This window comes from Micrasema longulum, unplaced genomic scaffold, assembly GCF_059751315.1.
Source record: "Micrasema longulum isolate JH-2025_06_02 unplaced genomic scaffold, ASM5975131v1 h1tg000032l, whole genome shotgun sequence".
Lineage (NCBI taxonomy): Eukaryota > Metazoa > Arthropoda > Insecta > Trichoptera > Brachycentridae > Micrasema > Micrasema longulum.
Window position 1 is genome coordinate 39,558 of NW_028277239.1, and position 21,744 is coordinate 61,301.

Genomic DNA, 21,744 nt, shown 5'->3' on the forward strand with positions numbered 1-21,744 from the left:
AAATTTTATTTTTGTTTTCTACAAAAAAAATATATTTGAGAAAACGCTTAAGAAATGTATTTTTCAAAAAGTTCAAAACCCGTACGTACACAATTATGATGATAAATACAGTAAAACTCCAATTATCCTGATTAATGAGTGCCAGACGTCACCCGGATATGCAGAAATTTGAATAATTGGATTAACCATTAAACTAAGGCAATGTTTTGAGAGAAAACGCAAGATTTACTCTAAGATCATTTTTCTATATCTTTTGAAATAATACTGCTAATTAGAATCAGATTGAAAACTTTCTTAAACATATCATGTAAAGTTAATTGCTGGCGTGCCGGCCGCCAACGCCTTTTTCGTTTTTTTTATTGTAACGCCTCCTTTTTTTTATATTTCCTGATATTTGGCAAACCGGATGACTGAAGTTCTGATAAACGGAGTTCTAGTGTATTTTTTTAAAAACATATTTTACATTGCTACCTCTTTAATGAAGCAAGATGCTCATGTTCTGAAAGGAAGTTCGTTTTAAAATAAATTTTAAAAAGAAACATTTTATCATGGTCATTTTTTAATTTTTTATAAAAATGTATTTTCTGTTACAGAAAATAGTCAATTATTATTTTTCCTGTCTTTTTGTCTACAGCTATTGTATGCCTCAAACCTAACGAAATTGCTGTACCCTGTGCTAACTCATGTCCAGAATATTGCCTATATATTGGCAATGCAGTAGCCATACCCTCCCCTTCATGTATTCCAGGACCGTGTGTCCCTGGTTGCGACTGTGCCCCGAATTATATCAGGGATAGAGACAACTCATGCATTTTAAAAACTAATTGTCGTAAGTATTTTTTTTGTTATCTTTGGAGTTCCTCAAGGTTATGAAATAGGCCCTGCGCTATTTCAAAAATATCTTGTATTTGAAAAAACGATGCGAAAGCTACATATATTGTTTAATAGTTATCATTAGTGCATTATTTGTATTTTGACATTGTATAATATTTACATACACTCATACTGTAAATATTCAGCAAACAGCATATCATATTCACACATGATGTATGAATATCTTTGTACTGAAATACAATATATAACCGTAATTAATGTGGGTAAAATTCATACAAATATTTAGACAGTTAAAATTTAATTTGCGCACACTAAACGTACCAAAGCTAATCTAAAAATTTGTTATCAAAACGTTGACATCAGTTGTTATTTTCCGCAGCCAAATGTGAGGACCCTAATAAGTTTTACGATGCCTGTGGGTCTGCATGTCCTCCAACTTGTGAGACCAGGAAACCAGCAAACTGCATTAAAGTTTGTGTTCCCGGATGTCATTGTAAACCCGGCCTGGTTCTTTATCTTGGCAAATGCATAACTCCAGAGGGTTGTCGTAAGTTGTAATAATAATTATTATTTAATATAAAACTGTAGTCTGTAAGCGTTCTATTTAAACAGAATATGGATTTCTAAATTGCATGTTTACTTAGTCATGCTTTTGATCAGGAAGTTTTTAAAATGAACTTTTTTATTTTTTTTTATTTCATATAATAAAAAAAGTTACAAATAGAAATACATAATAAAGCAAAAGTACAGAAACAAAAAACGAAACGAAATACTACACCTAACTATGTACTTACTTATAAATCAAAAAAAAAATGTAATATAACCCGCAGACAAGCTTCGGCTTTGCGGGAACAAAAATACAATTATGTATGTTACTTATTTGTTAAAATGAATAAAACTTTAAAAAAAAAAACAACCTCTTTTGCTTGCTGTGGGATTACAATATTAATAATTTAAATACAAAATACACATATATTTTAAAAAATAAATGAAGGTGTATAAAACATTTTTTTATAAATAAGTTCACATACATATGCATGCAAATGCGCAAGCGTGCGCACGCATGTATAAATATCCACACATATACATGGACACGCAAACTCACTCACACTATAACATGGTGAAGAAAATTATAAAATAAGGTTTTTAAGTTACTTAACAAAAGAACTTTATGTACTGTAGAAAAAAAAATGAAAAAAAAAAAAAAAACATATTTCCTTAATTTTAAAATAAAAAACTTAAATATTATTTAAATGTTAAAAAGCAACATTTTATTATGGAGGTTGGTAAACAAATATTTTTACCTTTAGTTTAAATTTTGTAAAGACATCGATAATTTTTATTTCGTCAGGCAAATTGTTATAGAAATTATTTTTTAGTATTAAATTTTGGCATATTAATATAATATTGGCGTCTAAGTGAATAACTTAATGTATAGAATTTTTTTATTCTCTTTATAGATTTGTAAAATTGTTTTTTTTTTAAATATATTCTGTCAATTGATAGAACATTAAAAATTTTAAATAATTCTTTTGTTGGGAATGTTGATGGTTTTTGATGAAAGATTTCAAAATTTTGTTTTCTTTTTACATTTTGTGGTTCGATAACTCTACAGATATTCCTTTTCATAATGCTTCAAGTAAAGAGTAAGAACATCTAGGTTTTTTTAGTTCTACAACTGGTGAACTAACCAACTCCACTCACATAACATTAATAAGCGCTGAGCTTTTATTTTACGAATTCTTCTTATATTTTTATATATATTTTTCAGAGCCTTGGCGGGTAAAGAATCCAAGTTGCGTGAAATTAATTTCACGACAATACCAAGTGTCATTGTGCCATTCATTATCTCGTTACGCTAGTTTCTTTAAAATATTATTTTAGTTTATTTTTATTTTATTTTATTCAGAAAGCATAATAAGTATTAAAAACAACGATTTTTTAACATAAAAAAACCAATTAAGTTTTCATAAATTACGCACAAGATGTAAACATTAAATATAACAAAAAAAAATATAAATAAGAAACTCAAATGAGAAAAGAATAATTGTTAAAATTTGCGTTTTCCATGGAGGTTATCATTGGTAGTAAATAAAAATACCGAATGCACACTCCGATTCATCCATGCACACACACATGAACGCACATATAAAACATACGTTACATGCGGCACATATACATAACATAAACCACTCAAGATGTGGTTTATGTTATTACATATTATTTATTTACATACATAAGTTTTTTGTACATTATTTGAGACAAAAGGTCCCAACTCCATGGGACTAAAAGTCCTGTGTTGAGATGGGACGAGCAATTAAATGACACAGACACATGAGTATATCACCACAAATATAGGATTAGAAACATAAAAAATATAAAAAAACATATATTTGGCACATCAATATGGTAAACAGTAAACTCAAGCATTTGGAACATCATCAAGAAGTTTCTTACTCAAATCCCTCCCACTAAGAAAAATCCAGTCTTTAACTCCTTTCTTGAAAATAAGTTTTGTCCTTGAGAGCTAAATACGTTTTTCCAAAATATTGAACACTCTCGGTGCGATAAATGAGAGATGTCTCTCATGATGAGCAAAAGTCGTACGGGTTTTGGGTATGACATAATTCATGCTCTGGGAAAACCTCGTACGGACATTCTGCTGAGACCTCTCCTTATTGTTTGACCAGAAGTGTGTAAGTTCTCTTAGGTACAGTTGTCTCATATCCAGCACCTTCATGTATTGGAACAGCTGTTCTGACGGGTATGTTGGAGGGCGCCGGAACATTATTCTTAATAATAATTTCTGTGAAATTATGAGCGGCTTGAAAATGGATTCCGCACAATCCCCCCAGCCAGCTATTCCATAGGTTGCCGTGGATTGAAACAGAGCAAAGTACACGCTTTTGAGAGTGTCAATATCCAGAATGTCTCTAAGAAAGCAGAATAGATGGCACTGCTTTCTCAACCTAGAGTTCAGTGACTGGACCTGAGCCTCCCATCGCAAATTCCTATCAATGATAACACCAAGGTATTTTATGGAATCTACCCGTTGCAGAAGTTGGTGTGTTTTATCACAGTAAATTCCTAGATTAAGCGTATTGCTTGGTAGTGAACCATCATTTATGCAAAATGTCAGATATTTAGTTTTATCGATATTAAGTGTAAAAAGATTATCATCAAGCCATTGTTTAACTATGTTCATACCAAAGTTTGCTTTCTGAAAGACAGAGTTCCAGTCACTAGCCTCAAATAAAACTATAATTACTACCAATGATAACCTCAAATATTATTCAATAAATAAATGCGCAGATTCGAATGAATTGAAATAAAGTTTATCACATCACATATCACGCATATGATTTAAGTCCTCCAAAACGAAAGCCATTTTCAGAAAGAGTATACAAGTCTGGATTTTGTCTAAGGGAAGAGACCATTGCAGGAGACTGCTGAGAGATATAAGATATATTTATACTATTAAGCGTGTTGTCCAGATGCTTATTGAAATATATGTATGTTTATGTAATTATATTCAATTTTTATTTTTGATATTATTTCATTATGTACATGCTTCCACTTTCTATTATGTTGTATCCCAACTCAACACAGAGCCCTTGGCCTCATAGAGTTTGGGATACGTTATTTTTTTTTGTTATATACAGGGTGTTATTTAAACCCTGTCACATCCGAAACCACAATGGTCAGCATGGGAGAAACGACATATTAGCATATTTAAAAATATATTTAGAACAAAGAATTTTTTTTTAAATAAAAAAAATTCAAAACAAATGGTTGCTTCCTTCTGCAGAGGAGAAGTGAGGGGAGCGCGGCGCAGTATCAGATTTCCCCCTTCCCCCCTCGCTTCTCCCCTGCAAAAGTAAGCAACCATTTGTTTTTTTATATTTTATTTTTTTAAATTTTATTTGTTTTAAAAAAATATTTTAATGTGCCAATATGTCTTCTTGCCCATACTTATCATCGTAGTTTCTGATGTGACAGGGTTTAATGAACACCTTGTATATGTTTTGTAATGTATTTGTTTTTTTAAAAGCGTAATATCTTATTTTTTTACCATAGTTTGAGGGAAATTCTGACGTATTTTAATCACAAATGTTTTTTACTTTCAACAAATAGAAAAAAAAATGCTAAAATATTGAAAAAAAATGAAGTTCTGAATGCTTGAAGGTCAAATTTTGGAAAAATTTAATAAAGTATAAAAATTGACATATCTCCCAAACTATAAAACTTTGGCTAGGGAAAGTAAGGTCGAATTTTTAGCAAATGGCCTCCTCTATGTGCGAATTTGCTATGGCGGGTTCAGTTCACCAGTCACCCCGTATATTTAACTTTGCCACCTTTGTAATGGAGCAAGATGCTCGTATTTAGAGAGGGAGTTTGTTTTATAATTTAAAATACAAATATTTGACTATACGCAGTTCTTTAATTAGAAAAGAATTATATTTTCTTCAACAGAAAATGAATGATGATTATTTTTATTGTATTTTTGTTTACAGCTATCGTATGCCTCAAACCTAATGAAGTTTCAGTACCTTGTGCTAACTCATGTCCAGAATATTGCCGGTATTTTGGTGATGCTGGGGCCCTCCCATCCCCTCCGTGTATTTCAGGACCTTGCGTCCCTGGCTGCGACTGCGCCCCGAACTATATCAGGGATAGAGACAACTCATGCATTCTAAAAACTAGTTGTCGTAAGTATTTTTTTTATAACCTTCGGAGTTCCTAAAGGTTATGATTTAGGACCATTCTATTTTTTAAATATCTTAGATTTAAAAAAAAACTACACTGAAGCTACAAATATCGGTTAATAGAAATACCTCAATCTTTGTGATAGGTTTGCATTTTGATATACTACAATACAATATATACTTTACACACGACGTAAATATTCAGCGTTCGGCGTATTACATCACATGCTGTATAATTATTTTTATGCTTTTAAATAAACTTTAACCGTAATTGAAGTGGTTAAGATTTATATTTTTATTAAAATATTGTTAATTTGTATTTTTAGTATTGTTCTTTTCATTATTATTTTTTTTTTTTTAAAGGAATAACCCGCTAAGCCTCTATTTTGAGGCTTGTCAGCAGGTGGGATAGAGGGGATATTGAAGAGGTAATGAAAAATTCACCCAGACCAATTGAAAAAATAATATTTCTTGGATTTTTTTCTTGCAACTGGCGGGAATCGAACCCGGGACGCCAGTTTCTCAGTTGGCCGTCTAACCAACTGCTCCTTTAATATTTTTTTATATTATATTAACCTTGTGGTGTAATGGTCAGCGCATTTTCCTAACATACAAGAGGTTTTGGGTTCGATTCCCGACATGGCTGAAATGAAATATTTATTTAAAAGGGTGTTTTCACACTAGAATATTTAGTAGTCCCTGGACTGGTACCTAATGCGTAAGACTAATCACCTTACCTTCGTGTAACAAAATTGATCAAGATATGCTGCGATCGGTGTACTAATTCAGTGCCCTTTGCACCATTAGGTGCGCAAGGGGAATGATGATGTATTTTGATAATCAAAAACGAGAGTTAGGCTTTAGTTTGCTCACACTAAATGTCCCAAAGCAAAATTAAAAGTAAGTTATCAAAATATTTATATCAATTGTTATTTTCCGCAGCCAAATGTGAGGACTCTAATAAGATTTACAAAGACTGTGGGTGTTCCCCAACTTGTGAGAACCGGAATCCAGTTTGCTTACTTGTCTGTATTCCCAAGTGCCACTGTAAACCCGGCCTTGTTCTTTATCTTGGCAAATGCATTACGCCAGAGAGTTGTCGTAAGTTGTCAATAACACTACATAAATAATTCAGATCGTGTCTTGATGCCCCTTATGTATGTCAATGCTTTTTAAAATGTTTTTAACTGTACTGTTTTAATATTTATCCTAATAAATTGTTTAAATGGACAATGCCTGTAAATATATAAATAAACTAGCTGACCCGTCAGACGTTGTCCTGCCCGAACGTTGGCTTGCCTAGCTACTAGCTTGGAAAAAGACTTTTCATTGATAAGTAGGTACCTAGGTACTTGTTTGTGATTAAATTCCAAACTAAAAATGGCTAATATTCAAATATTGAATTTAAGAAGGTACCGAGGTTTATAGTTATATTCTAAAACATAAAATATTTTTTTTTTCAAATATGGCATTCTTTTTGCAAACGTCAAACTCCGGTCTTCTCACCAACAGGGGGGTGTACTTATGTAGGAATACGATTTTTAAGGTATTGAATTTAATATTATTTTAGTATTACCGAAAATCCAGTAAAAATAAATAAATGGGTAGAAATTATAAGGAATTTAAGGAAAAATCTGATTGATATCCACAAAAAACTTTTTTTTTTGTAAACATTCAAAAACAAACTCTCTTTATTCACAAAAAACAACATCTTTCCATTTTTTTGTAAATGCATTCTCCTCAAATGCAACCCTGGCAGATCGATGAATAAAACATTTGTGCTCCTTACTTCTTTTTTAAATATTAGATTGAAAATTTCAATATCTACGAACACGCACAGCGCAAAGATCTACATTTCTCTGAAAACCGCACGTAAATCGGTTAAGCCGTTTAGGAGGAGTTCAGTGACAAAGACACGTACAGAGGAATTATATATATAAAGATAAATAACAATATTTTTGTATTAAACTATAGTGTAACTCTATTTATTAAACCATGCTCTTTATGGTGGTCCAATTAAAATACTATTTGCTGACACTTCCACAAACACAAAACTTCAGCAATGATGATAATATGTACAATGTTCATGTATTTACATTCCACAAAATACACTTATTTGCAGCCATAGTGTGTAGTAGGCCCAATGAAGTGGCTGTTCCCTGTGTCAACCAATGTCCAGAAGTTTGCCAATATTATGACAATACGAGATCACCTACTCCCATACTCTATTCGTGCATTCCTGCCACCTGCACTCCGGGTTGCGATTGTGCACCAAACTACATCAGGAACAAAGATAACACATGCATATTGAAATCCAGCTGCCGTAAGTCAAATACAAACTCTCTAATATGACTTTTTGAACTAAGAAACATCTTTGAGAAAGATGCACGGAATATCTAGGCACACGAAACATCATTAGCTGGTCGTAAGCCCTGAAATTGCCAAGTAAAATGATATCTTAGCCATTGGCATATTGGCTGATTTAAGAATTTGAACGATTTGCTCTTTTTTAAGTAGTCATTGGCTGATTCAAGTATTAAAATTTAATACTCAAATCAACCAATGATAGATCATAAACCCTGCCAATGCCTGGCTTTCCAAATAATTTATTATGACTGTTGAGATGTTTGTCTACTTTTGAATATGAGATGCTGAGAGCCCATTTGGAATGTTAAACGTACAAATATTGCGATCTTGATAGAGGTTAGTGTGAAGTGACTGATACCCGTATGCAGAGACAAATCTTAAGGTGAGGTAAGTACATTCTATTGTCTTCACCTTCTGGTTATTCTCTGCATATGAGATTAGAATGTACTTTCCTTACCTTAAATTTTGTCTCTGCATACGAGTATGAGTGTTCTCCGCTGTTCATTTAAGGCTTAGAAACCCTTCAGTTCATAAAATATTTGACTGATCAAAATAAAATAAAGAAAGGAAAAGCATTTGCTGAACGAACTTGGACTTGATCAGAATTTTTAATAACTGTAGTTATTCACATAACAAAGTTAGAGTGATCAGTGCTCTCTTCCAGCAGAAAATCGTTTTTTTTCACTAAATTTTTTCATCATTATTGAATTACATTTTTGTCCCTTTTCAATATTATCTCTTCTGGTGCAGTGATCTCTTTTTTAATTTTGTCCTTATCATCTGTATTCATATTTCCGAAAATGGAATAAATATACGCATTAAACTTTTAATTCTTCCAAAGATACAAACAACATAATATATATAAACTGTATGTATGGTTTTTGTTTCTGCTGTCTATAGGTACTGTGCAGTTTTCTATTTGAAATATTATTCTGGTTACAAGAACCACCATACCAGAAATTGGTTTTCAGCTAACGCTCGAATCTCCTTATCCATTCATTCCGGTCCTCAGCGGCTCTTCCAACTGGCCATATTGACGTGCCCTACATACTCTAACTGCATTGTTGATCTTTATCTTTAAAAAATTTTAAAATAAAAAAATACATATGAAGAAACAATTTAAAGACGTATGCGATTTAGAAACAGAATTTAATTAATAAAAACATATATAATGAAAACATCTTTAAAGCTCTCTTCTGCAAACTATGTAATAGATTTGCAGATAGAGAACTTTACGTAGCGCACGTCGATATAGTGAGAAATGTAATAAAACCGGGTTGTCGTCCCGTGGCTAGTGTCTCGGACTCACGGATCAGATTTCCGAGGTTCGAAACCCTCTTTACCGCAACTTGACTCACATTTTAAAAATGGGTGCTTTTCACAACTCATTGACAATGGCCCTCAAAATCAAAATATTTTGGTAAATCATAAGAATACAAATACATATTTTTTTATTTAATTATCTAGCCTCGTGGTGTAATGGTTGGCGCGTTTGCCTACCATGCAACAGGTTTCAGGTTCGATTCTATTAATATTTGTTTAAAATAGTGTTTTTACACTGGAATATTTCATAGTCCCTGGACGTGTGGCTGAAGCGTAAAACTGATCATTTTACCTACATGTAACAAAAATTGTCAAGATACGCAGCGATTGGTGTACCGATGCAGTGCCCTATACACTATTAGGAGCGGAAAGGGAATGATGATGATGATGATTAATATATATTTTTTAAATGATTTGATCGAGGTTCATCCCCTCTACCATTATTTCTAAAATAGTGGATAGGAGATTTTTGTGCACAAATATGTCTGATTCATTTTGCACGTAATTTCGATACAGTATTTGGCAAGTGCCGATTTTCATAATTTAAAATGGTATAGTTTTTGATCAAAACAATAAACCAATGACAAAACATTTCTTGTATTTATTTATAGAATTAGTTAACTTATAGCTATCCACTATCTATTAAAACAATTAGTAACGAGAAAATGTTTAAAAAGGCTATAAAAAAATGGACAGCGGAGCTAGGTAGAAGTAAAATGGATTGTCTCATTCGCCTAAACCAATATTGAATCAACTACTACACAAGTGTATGGCTTATGTTAGGTTTTTGTTATTTTCATTGTGTGTAATATAAATAATATAGATGTTCACAAATACTTTGTTTTTTAAATTGTAAATATTTGTTAATTATCTTCGTTTTTTTAAGTCAGTCTTCTTTGTTTATTCTCAAATGTATTTTTTTTTAAATATATTTTTAAGTGTCCTCGGCACGGGAAACCCCAGTGAGGTCACATTATTTTTATTATTAATTATTGTTTGTAAGCAAAAAATATGAATAAATAAATAAATAAAATAGCTAATTTTGTTAAATAAGAAGAAAAAAGATTCTGATTGTTTAGAGGTCAAATTTTTAGGGAAGCATTGATTCCATTCAATATATGGACGGACCGCGCGTGGAACATATGGTATGCCATGGATTATCCGGACTTATGTGTTACATTTTAATAGTATTTGAACGCATTTGACTAATAAGTATTAATAGACCATAACTTATCGTGTTTTTCAACAGCGAAGTGCAATGATCCTAATAGGGTTTACGCCACATGTGGATCTGCATGCCAACCGACCTGTGAACGGCAGAACCCTGGCCTATGCACTGCTGACTGTTACCGTGGATGCGTGTGTAAACCCGGCCTTGTTCTTTATATCGGCAACTGCATTAAGCCGGAAACATGCCGTATGTTCATTTTTTGTAATTTTTTAATTATGTTCTACAAAAATATTTATTTTTTTTACAATGAGGAATTCTACTGTTTTCTAATTGATTTTTTTTCTATTAGCGTACTGTTTAACTAAGCAAATTTTTTTTTGTGCGTTATAAATAACTTTAATAAACGTTATAAATAATCTTTGTAAACAAAGATATGATTTTGTAAAGTTACATTTATCAAATACCGCGCCAAATGACTGTAATCAGTGGGTCACTTTTCAGTAGTGACGTCATGAAACGGTTGGCGTTCTTACTTTCACTGACCTGACAAGAATCTATGGAATATTGCTTTGATAACTTCATTTAGTTGATCTTAGTTTGCTCATTTCTATGTTATGGTTGTTTTTACGAACGCTTTGATTTAGAAAAACCTAGAAAGTTGACATAATCTCTGGTTGAAATGTCAAATTATACAAATTATACTCTTTTTTTCTATGGTCAAAACGTTCCTTACAAGGTGCGGGGGCTTTAAGCGGAAACCGGAAATACTACACGTAGATATAAGGAGTGACGTCATTATTTAATATTCTAAAATGAATACTATTTTTAACATTTTTTATTTATTTTTGCGTGCGTTTTTGAGATATTTCATCCTACTCCAAAATTTTTAAATATTCACGTGTACACGAAAACATTTTTAAAATTCAATTCCGGGTTGGGCTGGAATTCCTCATTACTATGAGCACCGGCCGAATACACATGGAATTTACCCTTTCCCCGGCCCATTTTTAAGAGATTTCATGCCTTGTGAAGGGTTTCTTGAACGTGTCATAATTATGAAAAGACTTTTTGAAATCAATTAAAACTTCTCATATTTATTTCAAACAATTTAATAAGTCATTTTTGTATGTTAGTTTTGCCAACATTGGCCTTTATGGAGAGCCACATTGCAATGCCCGCACATATACAGGATCTCACTCCTTTTATTGTGCTTTGTATCCCGGAGCCGTGTAAACACGTGATTATACTAACCACGCGTTGTGTCCCGGTCTCGTGTTTTCACGTGGTTTACCAGCAGCGAAAAAGTACAAATAAAAGCCACTGGATGTCAATAAAATGCATTTTTGCATTTTGCAAATGACAGCGTCCTTTTTTACGGCGTCCTGTCACTTATCAAACGCTATCATCTCACGAAACGATCGTTTTTGAAAGACCTTATTTTCCAAATGAAAAAATTGAAAGAAAATATTCATTATAAAGGCTTATATAAACAATAGGAGAATCTTTAAAAAATATCTTATTTGTAGAGTAGGTCAAATCCGATATTCCTCCCGAGTGATAATACCCTATTACACCCAATATTTCCTAGGAAATTCGGACGTTTCTCAAAGATAGTAGCACGAGATATGTGTGAGAACGAATTGCACTTATTTAATTGCACTTAGCCTATTCTTTCAGCCATACCAAAATGTGGTACGAATGAGCAGTGGAACTCGTGTCCTTGGTACTGCACTTTCGACGAAGATTGTGACTCCTTCATATTTGGCTACTTCAGGGACTGTCCTCCACCCCCATCAAACTACCAATGTGTTCCTCGCTGTGAGTGCATACCGGGCTTTTTGCGAATCGGAGGCAAATGTGTTCCTCCAGAATATTGTAAGTAAATGAAAATTCAACCTAAAATTTTAAAATTTATTCTCATTTAATAGCTAAGAAAAGTGAGAATACGTATTTATTCCTTTAATCATTTCTAACTCTAAATATGCCCATAATATCCTTGCTCAAATAAAAACAGAAAATTCTACATCATGACGTGCGAATCAATTTGCTGAGGGAGATTTCAAAACCAATGATTAGTACTCTTCCTTCAATAATTTAATCATTAATAATTTTTAAAAATGACGGAAAGAAATATAAATAAAACTTTAATTACTGGGGAAATGTTTGGAGAATTATTGATGATGTTAATACTTTTAAAATTATGTTATGACATAATTTATTATATACCCGAGTAAAAATATACCATCATATTTTTACAGGTTTTTATGACCCTGGTCCATCGCAATTTTGTGTAATCAATAACATGGGTTATCTTGACTGCTATCCTAATCCAATCAGCAACCCAAGTAAGTAATAATCATTTCCAACTCAAAAGACGGACTCCTTACCGGGGGCGAAACAAATAATATTTAAACTATTTTTTATTTTACTAAAATAAATTGCCAAATCAAACAAAATATTTCAACGTTAAATTGGGACAACATGTCAGACCAGGCACCTTTGAACAATGGCTCGATATTAGGGTGGCATAATATGTATTCTCCAACAGCAAGAGTATTTGCCTCTTATGCTTAATTTCACTGACGTGAAAGATGTCAATCTTCAAAGTAATCATGTCCAGTTGCCTGACTACTCCTCCAACCATGAAAACCAGAGACCGGTTGGTTTTGGAAACTGAGAGAAAAACTGTCTGTGCTGACGCTTTAGGATATATCCATCAGGAGCATAAAAATTAATACTCTCAAAAATGAACATGTTTTTTATGGAACCTCTTTCAGTCTGAAAAAATGAGTCAGTGTGATCCCATCTCTTCTAAGTTGCAAACTGTTGGTCCCCAGCATGTCCATAAGGAATACAGTAGAATAAAGCCACATATAAACCAGTCTTACGATGTTAAATGATCGATGAATCCAGTTGCTGGTTTATCAAACTAAAAGGAGTAAAATATCAAAATGTCATGTCAATTGTCGTTATCAATTCAGGCCCTGGTATCATCCGCAATGCCAACGGTGACACGTATTCAAAAGGTCTATTTTTGTACGATTTATTCCAGAATTAGCTTTCACTTTTTGGACTCGCAGCTTATTACTTTCTCCGTAATTTGACGCCGGCAAGCTAAAAAAGATAGTTATATAAAACTACAAGTAGAAAAGTTTGAGTGTTGTTGATAGCTTTTTTCTGGATGTGTTCACGCAGATGTGCGATGTCCGATGTCTATTATTAAATAAATAATAAATATAATAAAATAAATAAAACAACTTTGTTTTTAACCACTAATTTTTATTGGTCGGTGAAAAATAAAAATTAGTGGTTAAAACAAAGTTGTTTTATTTATTTTATTATAATGAATAACCACAAAGTTAGTGCTTCAAATATAAACTTTAAATAATAAATATGCTCTTTTTATTTTTTTTTTATTTTTTTTATTTTGGAAAGCCAACAGATTACAATGTTTATTAATTACAGTGTAGGTTAAATTATATATTAAGATCCAATTACAGGCCTTCTCGTAAGCTAAAAGATAAATATTACCAATAAGAAGTTAAGAATAGATATTAAATTTAGATATGTATGTACATTTTACAGTGCGGATAACATAATAATAAGTATACATACATATGCAGCAAGTATAACATTTGCGATAATTATTGAGCCTTATAAGAAGAACAACTTAATTGAAGAAAATAATAATTATAAAAATAAAAATAAAAAAACTCAAAAACTAAAATAAAATAAAGTGTTTATAATAATTAACCAAATATCAAACTCACATACACATGTACATGTACATATCCATACACAATGTAACTGCACAGGTAGGTATTTCGGTTAAATAAGATATTATATAAGAGAATATTAAAAAACATATTTTAAAAAAATAAAAAATAAAATAAAAAATTAGTGAAACATAAATTGATTTTCAATTACTTTTCTAAAATTGTTGCATGTTATATTATTAATATCAATATGGTCAAATTTATTGTTATACAGATTGCAAGTTCTACATATATAATAATTTTGGCAAGCATTAGTTTTATATTTAAAAATATGAAATTGGTTTTTGTTTCTGGTCTGCGCTACAGGGATCCTAAAACCAATTAGGGATAGGAGCTGTGGACAGTCAACCTGATTATTCATAATTTTGTACAGATATACAAGGTCAGCTACGTTTCTACTTGTTTTCAGTGGTTTTAGGTTAAGATGAGTGAGAAATTCATTGGTTTCATTTTCTGAAACCTTTAATTTAAATCTGCAGTATGATATAAATTTTGATTGAATAGATTCAATTCGATTAATGTATTTTTTATAATGAGGGTTCCAGGCAGGTGACGCAAATTCTAACTGACTTCTTACATATGTACAGTACAATAGTCTAATGGTTTGTATATTACTAAAGTCATTGCCTATGCGAATTAGGAAACCCAACATTTGATAAGCTTTTTTAACGATTGCATTAATGTGAGCTTCAAAAGTTCATTTAGAATCAAGTATAATTCCAAGATCGCGAATTTCGTTTACTCTAGAGAGGATATTGTTATCAATTGTGTAGTTAAAATTAGTTTTTATTTTATTTCTAGTGAAGGTCATTACATAACATTTATTAGTATTTAGTTTAAGGTGATTTAGTTTGCAGTATTCATTTAGCCTAATAAGATCTTCTTGAAAATTAGAGCAATCTTGATGTGAATTGATTTCAGAATAAATTTTCATGTCGTCTGCAAAAAGTAAAAATTTGGAGCATTGCTGGCTGGATGGTGTTACCTCAGTCTTTTTATATCGGGCAATACTACAGCTTACTTCATAGTGAAACTCCACCATTATGATTTAAATAACAGCATACGTTATTCCACCGAAGTATTCCACCAACATATATTTTCATAGCGTTACATGTCTAATTTCGTGCTAAAAAAAAAAGTATTTGCGGGGAATTTAACAGCACTACTTTTTTTTTTCAATCTGCAACTGAGGCACATAGAATTCTTGTTGCAACTGATGGCGCCCATGCTCTGTCGGAAAAAACATGCAGAGATTTGGTTCCACGATTCAAAAATAATAGTTTTGATGTTGAAGATAAAGAACGCTCTGGCGCACGGAAAAAAATTGAAGACGAAGAATGGAAAGCATTACTCGATTAAGACTCATGTCAGACGCAAAATGAACTTCCAAAATCATTAAGGGATGATCACGCAATACTTGACAATGTTTAAAAGCATTAGTAATAATTTAAAAGCAAGGAAATTTGGTATCGTGCGTATTGAGCCGAGGGACGTCGAATAAAAACAGCGAAAACTTATTTAAGTCCCCAATACATATTTGTATAACATATTAACACAGTTTTATATTTTTATAAATAACGAAATAAGATTAGTCTTTTATTACTCTTACGGGTAACTTATCAAGAGCACTTTTCGAAATATATTACCTTAAAGACGCTTTACTGCTATTGTTATAAAGGTGTTGAAAATGTATGGAACATGGTAAAGTATAACCCCTGTCAGGGATCACTCTTTTATAATCGGTGCTTTAAATAATATTTGATAGCCTGGCTGGGATTTCATCCTTAAAATTTATTTCAACGGAGAGGGAAAACATTTTTGAGAAACGAATATGGAAGTCTAGGCATTTACAGGGCTAATGACCTGTCATTGGCTGGTGGCCACTTTCCACACTGTGTAACATTCACCATTCTGCCCATGTTTGAACATCCACATTTCCTCAACTCTTCCATCTGTTGATTTTTGTGAAGTAAAAGAGCTGAAACCTCCATCACGTGGGTGAGATTCATCCGGCTGAACCAAATCACCTACTAGGCAACGCCTGAAAACAATTTTCCATTTTTATACTTCTTCTTTTACCAAGTGGTAATTCAACAATGTTTGAGTAGGTCCAAATGCTGCCCTGTAAATGCGTAGACTTCCATATTCCCTTCTCAAAAATGATTTCCCTCTTTGTTGAAATAAATTTAAATATGAACAACTCCCTAGAGAGGAAATCCAGCCAGTCTGCAGGTATTTCTTCCAGTTATAGGACTGTTTTAGTAGACTGTATACAAAAGTTAAATCCTTGAAGCAGTAATGTGAATTTAGTGTCCTTGCTGACCGTTTGACTAGGGCCGAGGAGAAAATGAAAAGAGAATGAGGGGCTCTTTTTGCTACCTAATCTGTATATAGACATATACAGTATCAAAAGTACTCACTAATATTTTGGTGTGGCACTCACAAATAAATATTTATATTAGTTGGGAACTTTTTACAGTGAAAACTCAACAGTTTGCGATTTTATAAATACTGCTGGTAACTGAACGTTGCACTGTTTGTTTTATATTTTGCAGCAACGTGCCCAGATCCAAACACGTATTACGATCCATGTGGATCAGCTTGCCCACCATCTTGTGGCAGCCAGAAACCTTCGTTCTGTCCACCTGTGTGTATCCAAGGCTGCTTCTGTCGACCCGGTCTTGTTTTTGATTATTATAATGCCAAATGCGTGAAGCCCGCAGATTGTCGTAAGTTTAATAGATCCTTAATTAATATTACAGGTATTTGAGAAGAAAATGTGGATATGTTAAGACAAAAAATATTTTATTGCCTGCTTTTGACTGGTTTTTGTTTACACTTTACATAATGAAGAATTTCAGTGTTTCAAGAATTAGGATATAAAAAATGTTTTCTTTCACGTGATTAACATTAGAGTATTTAATTGTACGGCAAAGTACTTCGAAAATGTATTAAAAAATAGTAAAAATCAACTACTTTGAAATGTCAGAGGTTCATATTAGCACGTGCTTACATAACCAATAAATTGAAGCGTTGTTATGTTGTTGTTACGTTTAGCGGGTACAAATAACTTGTTTTTACAATTGTACGGGGTTCTAATTTAAAATGTCAGAAAAACTCACCGATTTCAACTCGTGACGTCGCAGACGGTGTTATTTCGAAGTTTCGGAATGATTTTTTTAAATTAAAAAACTTGGCCAACTATAAAACTGCCGTCACGGGTTCGATTCCTAATAAGAAAATCCAAGAAATATTTTTTGATTTCTTCAAAAAAAATTTTTTTACTTTACTTTGAATGTTTTTCTGATAAGTTTTAATAGTTTTAACCATGACTTGTGTGCATACTATAGTATATAGATATTTAACTATTTTATATACACGTATATATTTATAAACAGGGGTCGGCACTCGAAGTCTTACCGATTAAAAAATCTGTAATTTTGTCAATTTAGATTTTTCCAATTTGAAAACTTCAGTATATCGTAAAAACATTTCATTTTTTCTTTTTTTAATATGTTATTGTTCGATGTAGCCACCGTTAGCACGAATAAAAGCATCGAGTCCGTCCAAGAAGACTTTACATGCTGCACGAATGTGGGCTGATGGTATTTTGTCCCAATCTCGGCGAAGAGCATATTTAAGGCGTTGACCGTCTCATATTTTAGCTGATACTTTGGCCTCTAGAATGGACTACATGGAAAAGTCCATTGAGTTTGAGTCCGGTGAATGTGGAGGCCACTGTTGCGATGAAATGAAGCTCTTTTTCTTGTAAAAAACGTTGGGTTTCACAAGCTTTACGGAATGGCGCCGAGTCTTGTTGAAACGTCCAATAGTTTATACCAAATTCTTTACGTCCCCAAGGTAAAAACGCATCAATTGAAATATTTTCACGGTAGATTTGCTGATTTTCCTTTACGCCCTGTTAAATGAAAACGAGTGGTGAGCATCCTGTGGCAGTTACCGCAGCCCAAACCATCACTAATGCAGGCGCTTGCTTTCGCAGAGCAATTTGCTGGTCTAATTTGTCTTTTAATTTGCACTGTAACCATACATGATCATTTTGTTTGTTTACATATTGCTGAACCTAAAAATGCACTTGAACTACATTCTGGATCTGAGTGACTGATGCTGACCGATTAACTATTACCTCACCCTTTTTTTTTTATGGACCGCGTTTCTTTGGTGTTCATTTCTCCATGGTAGGGACGATGTTAATGTACTGCAGTTTCGCAGAATGTAATGTATTGAATTCAATAAAAAACGCTGACTTGCTTCCTCGGTCGTCGCACTATAATTTCAGGTGAAATTATTTGGCACGTGTGTGTGTCATCGATCATGGACTATGAACCCCACAAATGTAAAAGATGATCGAACTACGCTGTAAAGGTTTACCGATGCAGAGCCCTGTACATCACTAGGTACGGATAGAGAAATATGAAATATGAAATTAAGTAATGATGTATTTTAATTCCTTTCAGGTTTTTAGATCCAAAGATGAATCTAAAATATCGAAAACTGGTCCATATTTGTTTCCGTTCCCCAGCAATCTCGGTATTGGAGAATAGTCATGTGAAAGTTACTTTTGGTAACTAAGCTTCACATTTTAAAGGTGAAGTATACTCATTGCTAATATCTTTTCTTTAATCAGTATAATTCATAAAGCATTTTTTCCCGCTAAATGTACAAAATGTTTGAAAACAGATTTTTTTTTAAATAAAGCAAAAAGCTTATGGAGTAAAAACATTGAATGTAAAAGTTTTATAACTTTGTGAGTTGGTTTACTTTACTTGGCAATAGGCTCAACTACTGTACTTTAAAAAGTATTTTGCTGATTAAAATAATTAATTAATAAGTGAAAGTAAATCTGGAGTATCTTTTATAGTATCGGGTATTTAAACTAAAACTAAAACTATTCTGTCAAATGTAAATCCCAACTTAATTAATTAATGCCATCTTATGCGGCAAATAATTAAAGTTTCATCAATCCAGAGGAATATATAATTTATAGTTTAATAATATAAGAAAATTTATTAAGGTTTTCAATCATTTTAAGAAAAAATCACTGCTTAATATTAATTTGAAGTCTGTTGATTCACACTTGTTTAGTTTAATAAAAATTATGATAAAATAATATTGTTTTTTTTATGTAAATGAGGAGTTTTAAAACAAATATGGCATTCTACTTTTTTTTCGTTTTAAGTAATAAGCAATAAATGTTTTTATGACTTTTCCCGGAACGCAAAGACAATTTATTATTTCAGTTAACAAATTTTCCCAGAGATGTTTATTTTATTTGCGACGAGCTGAACCCGGCAATGCTTTGCTATTGCTAGATTTAAGTATATAGCAGGGGCGATCCGTGTATAGAAGCGAGTATGTGCTGCTTACCATTATATTTGACTAACCATAATAATGTTTTACTGTAACTTTATTTACAGAAAAACCAATAAATAATTACTATTTATTTTAAATCATTTGCACCGTTTGTATTTTTATTCTAATATAAATATGAGCCAAGAAACTAGCCGATTATTCCAACTTATTTTTTCATACAAATAAGTATACTATATTTTGAATGTCTTAACCCCAGTGCGGGTTTTTTCTCCTAGATTAAATTTGCAGATTACACAGTTTTTTTAAAGATTCGTGATTTGGAAAATAGTATTTCAAACAATTTTTCTTAAGCTCTATTTTTTCTTCGAGATGGTACTTTTGACATTAGACCATAATTACTTTCATGCGCCATATTGCAGGACATATGGCGCTCGACGCGGCCGTTTTTAGCACTATTAATTTCTAGAACGATTCGGCCAGTTGACATTTCAATTGAATACCTAATATCAACTGAATTCATAGTGCTTTTTTAAATTTATTTTTTAATAAGCTTTGCATTAAATTAATGGATAATATATCTAAATACTATCATATATCACGAAGTTACGTCGTTTGAGATGATTTCATGGACGAGAGTTGTTGTATCACACAGAACCACAGAAAAGCATCAATTTATAGTAAATATTACTTACACAAATATATAATGTATTTTTATAGCTTACCTGTAAATAAAATCACCATTCGCCACTGGTATATAGTCCACAAATAAACGTATGATGTTTGTAAACATTCAAACACAAACTTTTTTTATGTACTGAAAAATAACGGCCTCCCAATATTTTAGTACATGCATACTCGTCGACTGCATCCCTGGTAGGTCGATGAATAAAACATTTACGCTCCTAACTTTTTTTTATGCAGATAAATTTGAAGATTTTAAGAGCCCACGCCAAATAAAGAACAAATATGCCCACGCCAAAACTCATCATTGAAAAAAAACCGCATGTAAATCTGTCCAGTAGTTATTCAGTCTGGTCATGGCTTAAAAATTATATTAGTTTGTTTTTGGTTGTGGTTCTGTAAAGTAAAAGAAACTGCCATTGTTGTTACGGAATTAAATACATTGAGTAAAAATGTATAAGATATTGGCATTTTTGCTCCGAAACCTTCACAGATGTCAAAAGTATTTTTGTTTCTCTATCCATCACCATATCTGCATAATTTATGTTAGACTAATGATTGAGATTACTGTCTTTGTTTTCTTCTCCTTCTTCTTCTTGTGGTGCCTTGTCAGGTCCCCCCGACGTTGGCGATCACTACAGCGAAAGCATCTCGGCCCTACGCCATTCTTATATTCCGCAGCCAGGACAACTGCTTATTGGATGTACTCGCCATAGTGATTCCTGGGAAAAGATGACGAGAGTGGTTTCCCGACCATGCCTCAAATACATAAAATAAATGTGTTTACTTTGGACTAACTTTGTTTGTCTTGTGGTGTCATGGTTATCGCGAATGCTTATTATGCTTGAGGTCACCGGTTTGATTCCTGGCAAGGTCGACGTAAAGCATTTTTTTGAACGGTGGTATTCCACTGGAGGCAGATCAAAGCATCTTTATTTAATAATTAATGATCTACATATACGTATTAAATGATGATTAATTTTTATTACAGTGGGAAGTAAACATTTATCGCCAATTTTATTTACAATTAAGTTTTAAGTTAAGTAAAATTAAGTTTTCTGCATGAAAAATTGAATACTCGTATTTAATTAAAACGTAATCCAAACATAATTTTGACAAATCAAAAAACATAAAAAGTTTACATGTAGGACATAAAGGTCAAAAGTTAGATAGATTGGAAATTTTACCAATAAATAGGATAAAAAATAATAGCGATAGAATTTCAATAAATCAGCAGATAGAATTCAAAAACTCACCCTTATAAGCCCCCTTAGTTGGACCTCGTACATTGTAATATAACAATAAATGTTTTTCATATGATAGAATCTTCTCTTAAAATACACCGCCAATACATGTTTGAATAATTTGTCTCACTCCGTTCCATTGAAATATTGCGTATTGTATCTTTTTCAACTTATTTATAAATGTACCTACACTTAAGATAATATTTAGTTTTATATAAATTATCCTTACATTGTATAATATTCACCAGTCTGAAGATGCCCATTAGAGGGTGAAAGAGCTGATTGGTCAAATAAATGAGTGGAAGTGT

General features: G+C 32.3%; 1 protein-coding gene across 1 annotated transcript in view; it reads left to right on the forward strand.

The window, feature by feature from the left end:
* LOC148285469 (zonadhesin-like) overlaps positions 1-21,744 on the forward strand; it is a 64,650-nt gene that overhangs the window by 13,274 nt on the left and 29,632 nt on the right. Inside the window, exons 19-28 of the mRNA XM_088224721.1 lie at positions 635-829; positions 1,214-1,381; positions 5,349-5,543; positions 6,483-6,641; positions 7,663-7,863; positions 10,480-10,647; positions 12,079-12,276; positions 12,660-12,746; positions 16,733-16,906; positions 17,843-17,945. Coding sequence (XP_088080847.1) covers positions 635-829; positions 1,214-1,381; positions 5,349-5,543; positions 6,483-6,641; positions 7,663-7,863; positions 10,480-10,647; positions 12,079-12,276; positions 12,660-12,746; positions 16,733-16,906; positions 17,843-17,945 — 1,648 coding nt within the window. The remainder of the gene's footprint in view (positions 1-634; positions 830-1,213; positions 1,382-5,348; positions 5,544-6,482; positions 6,642-7,662; positions 7,864-10,479; positions 10,648-12,078; positions 12,277-12,659; positions 12,747-16,732; positions 16,907-17,842; positions 17,946-21,744) is intronic.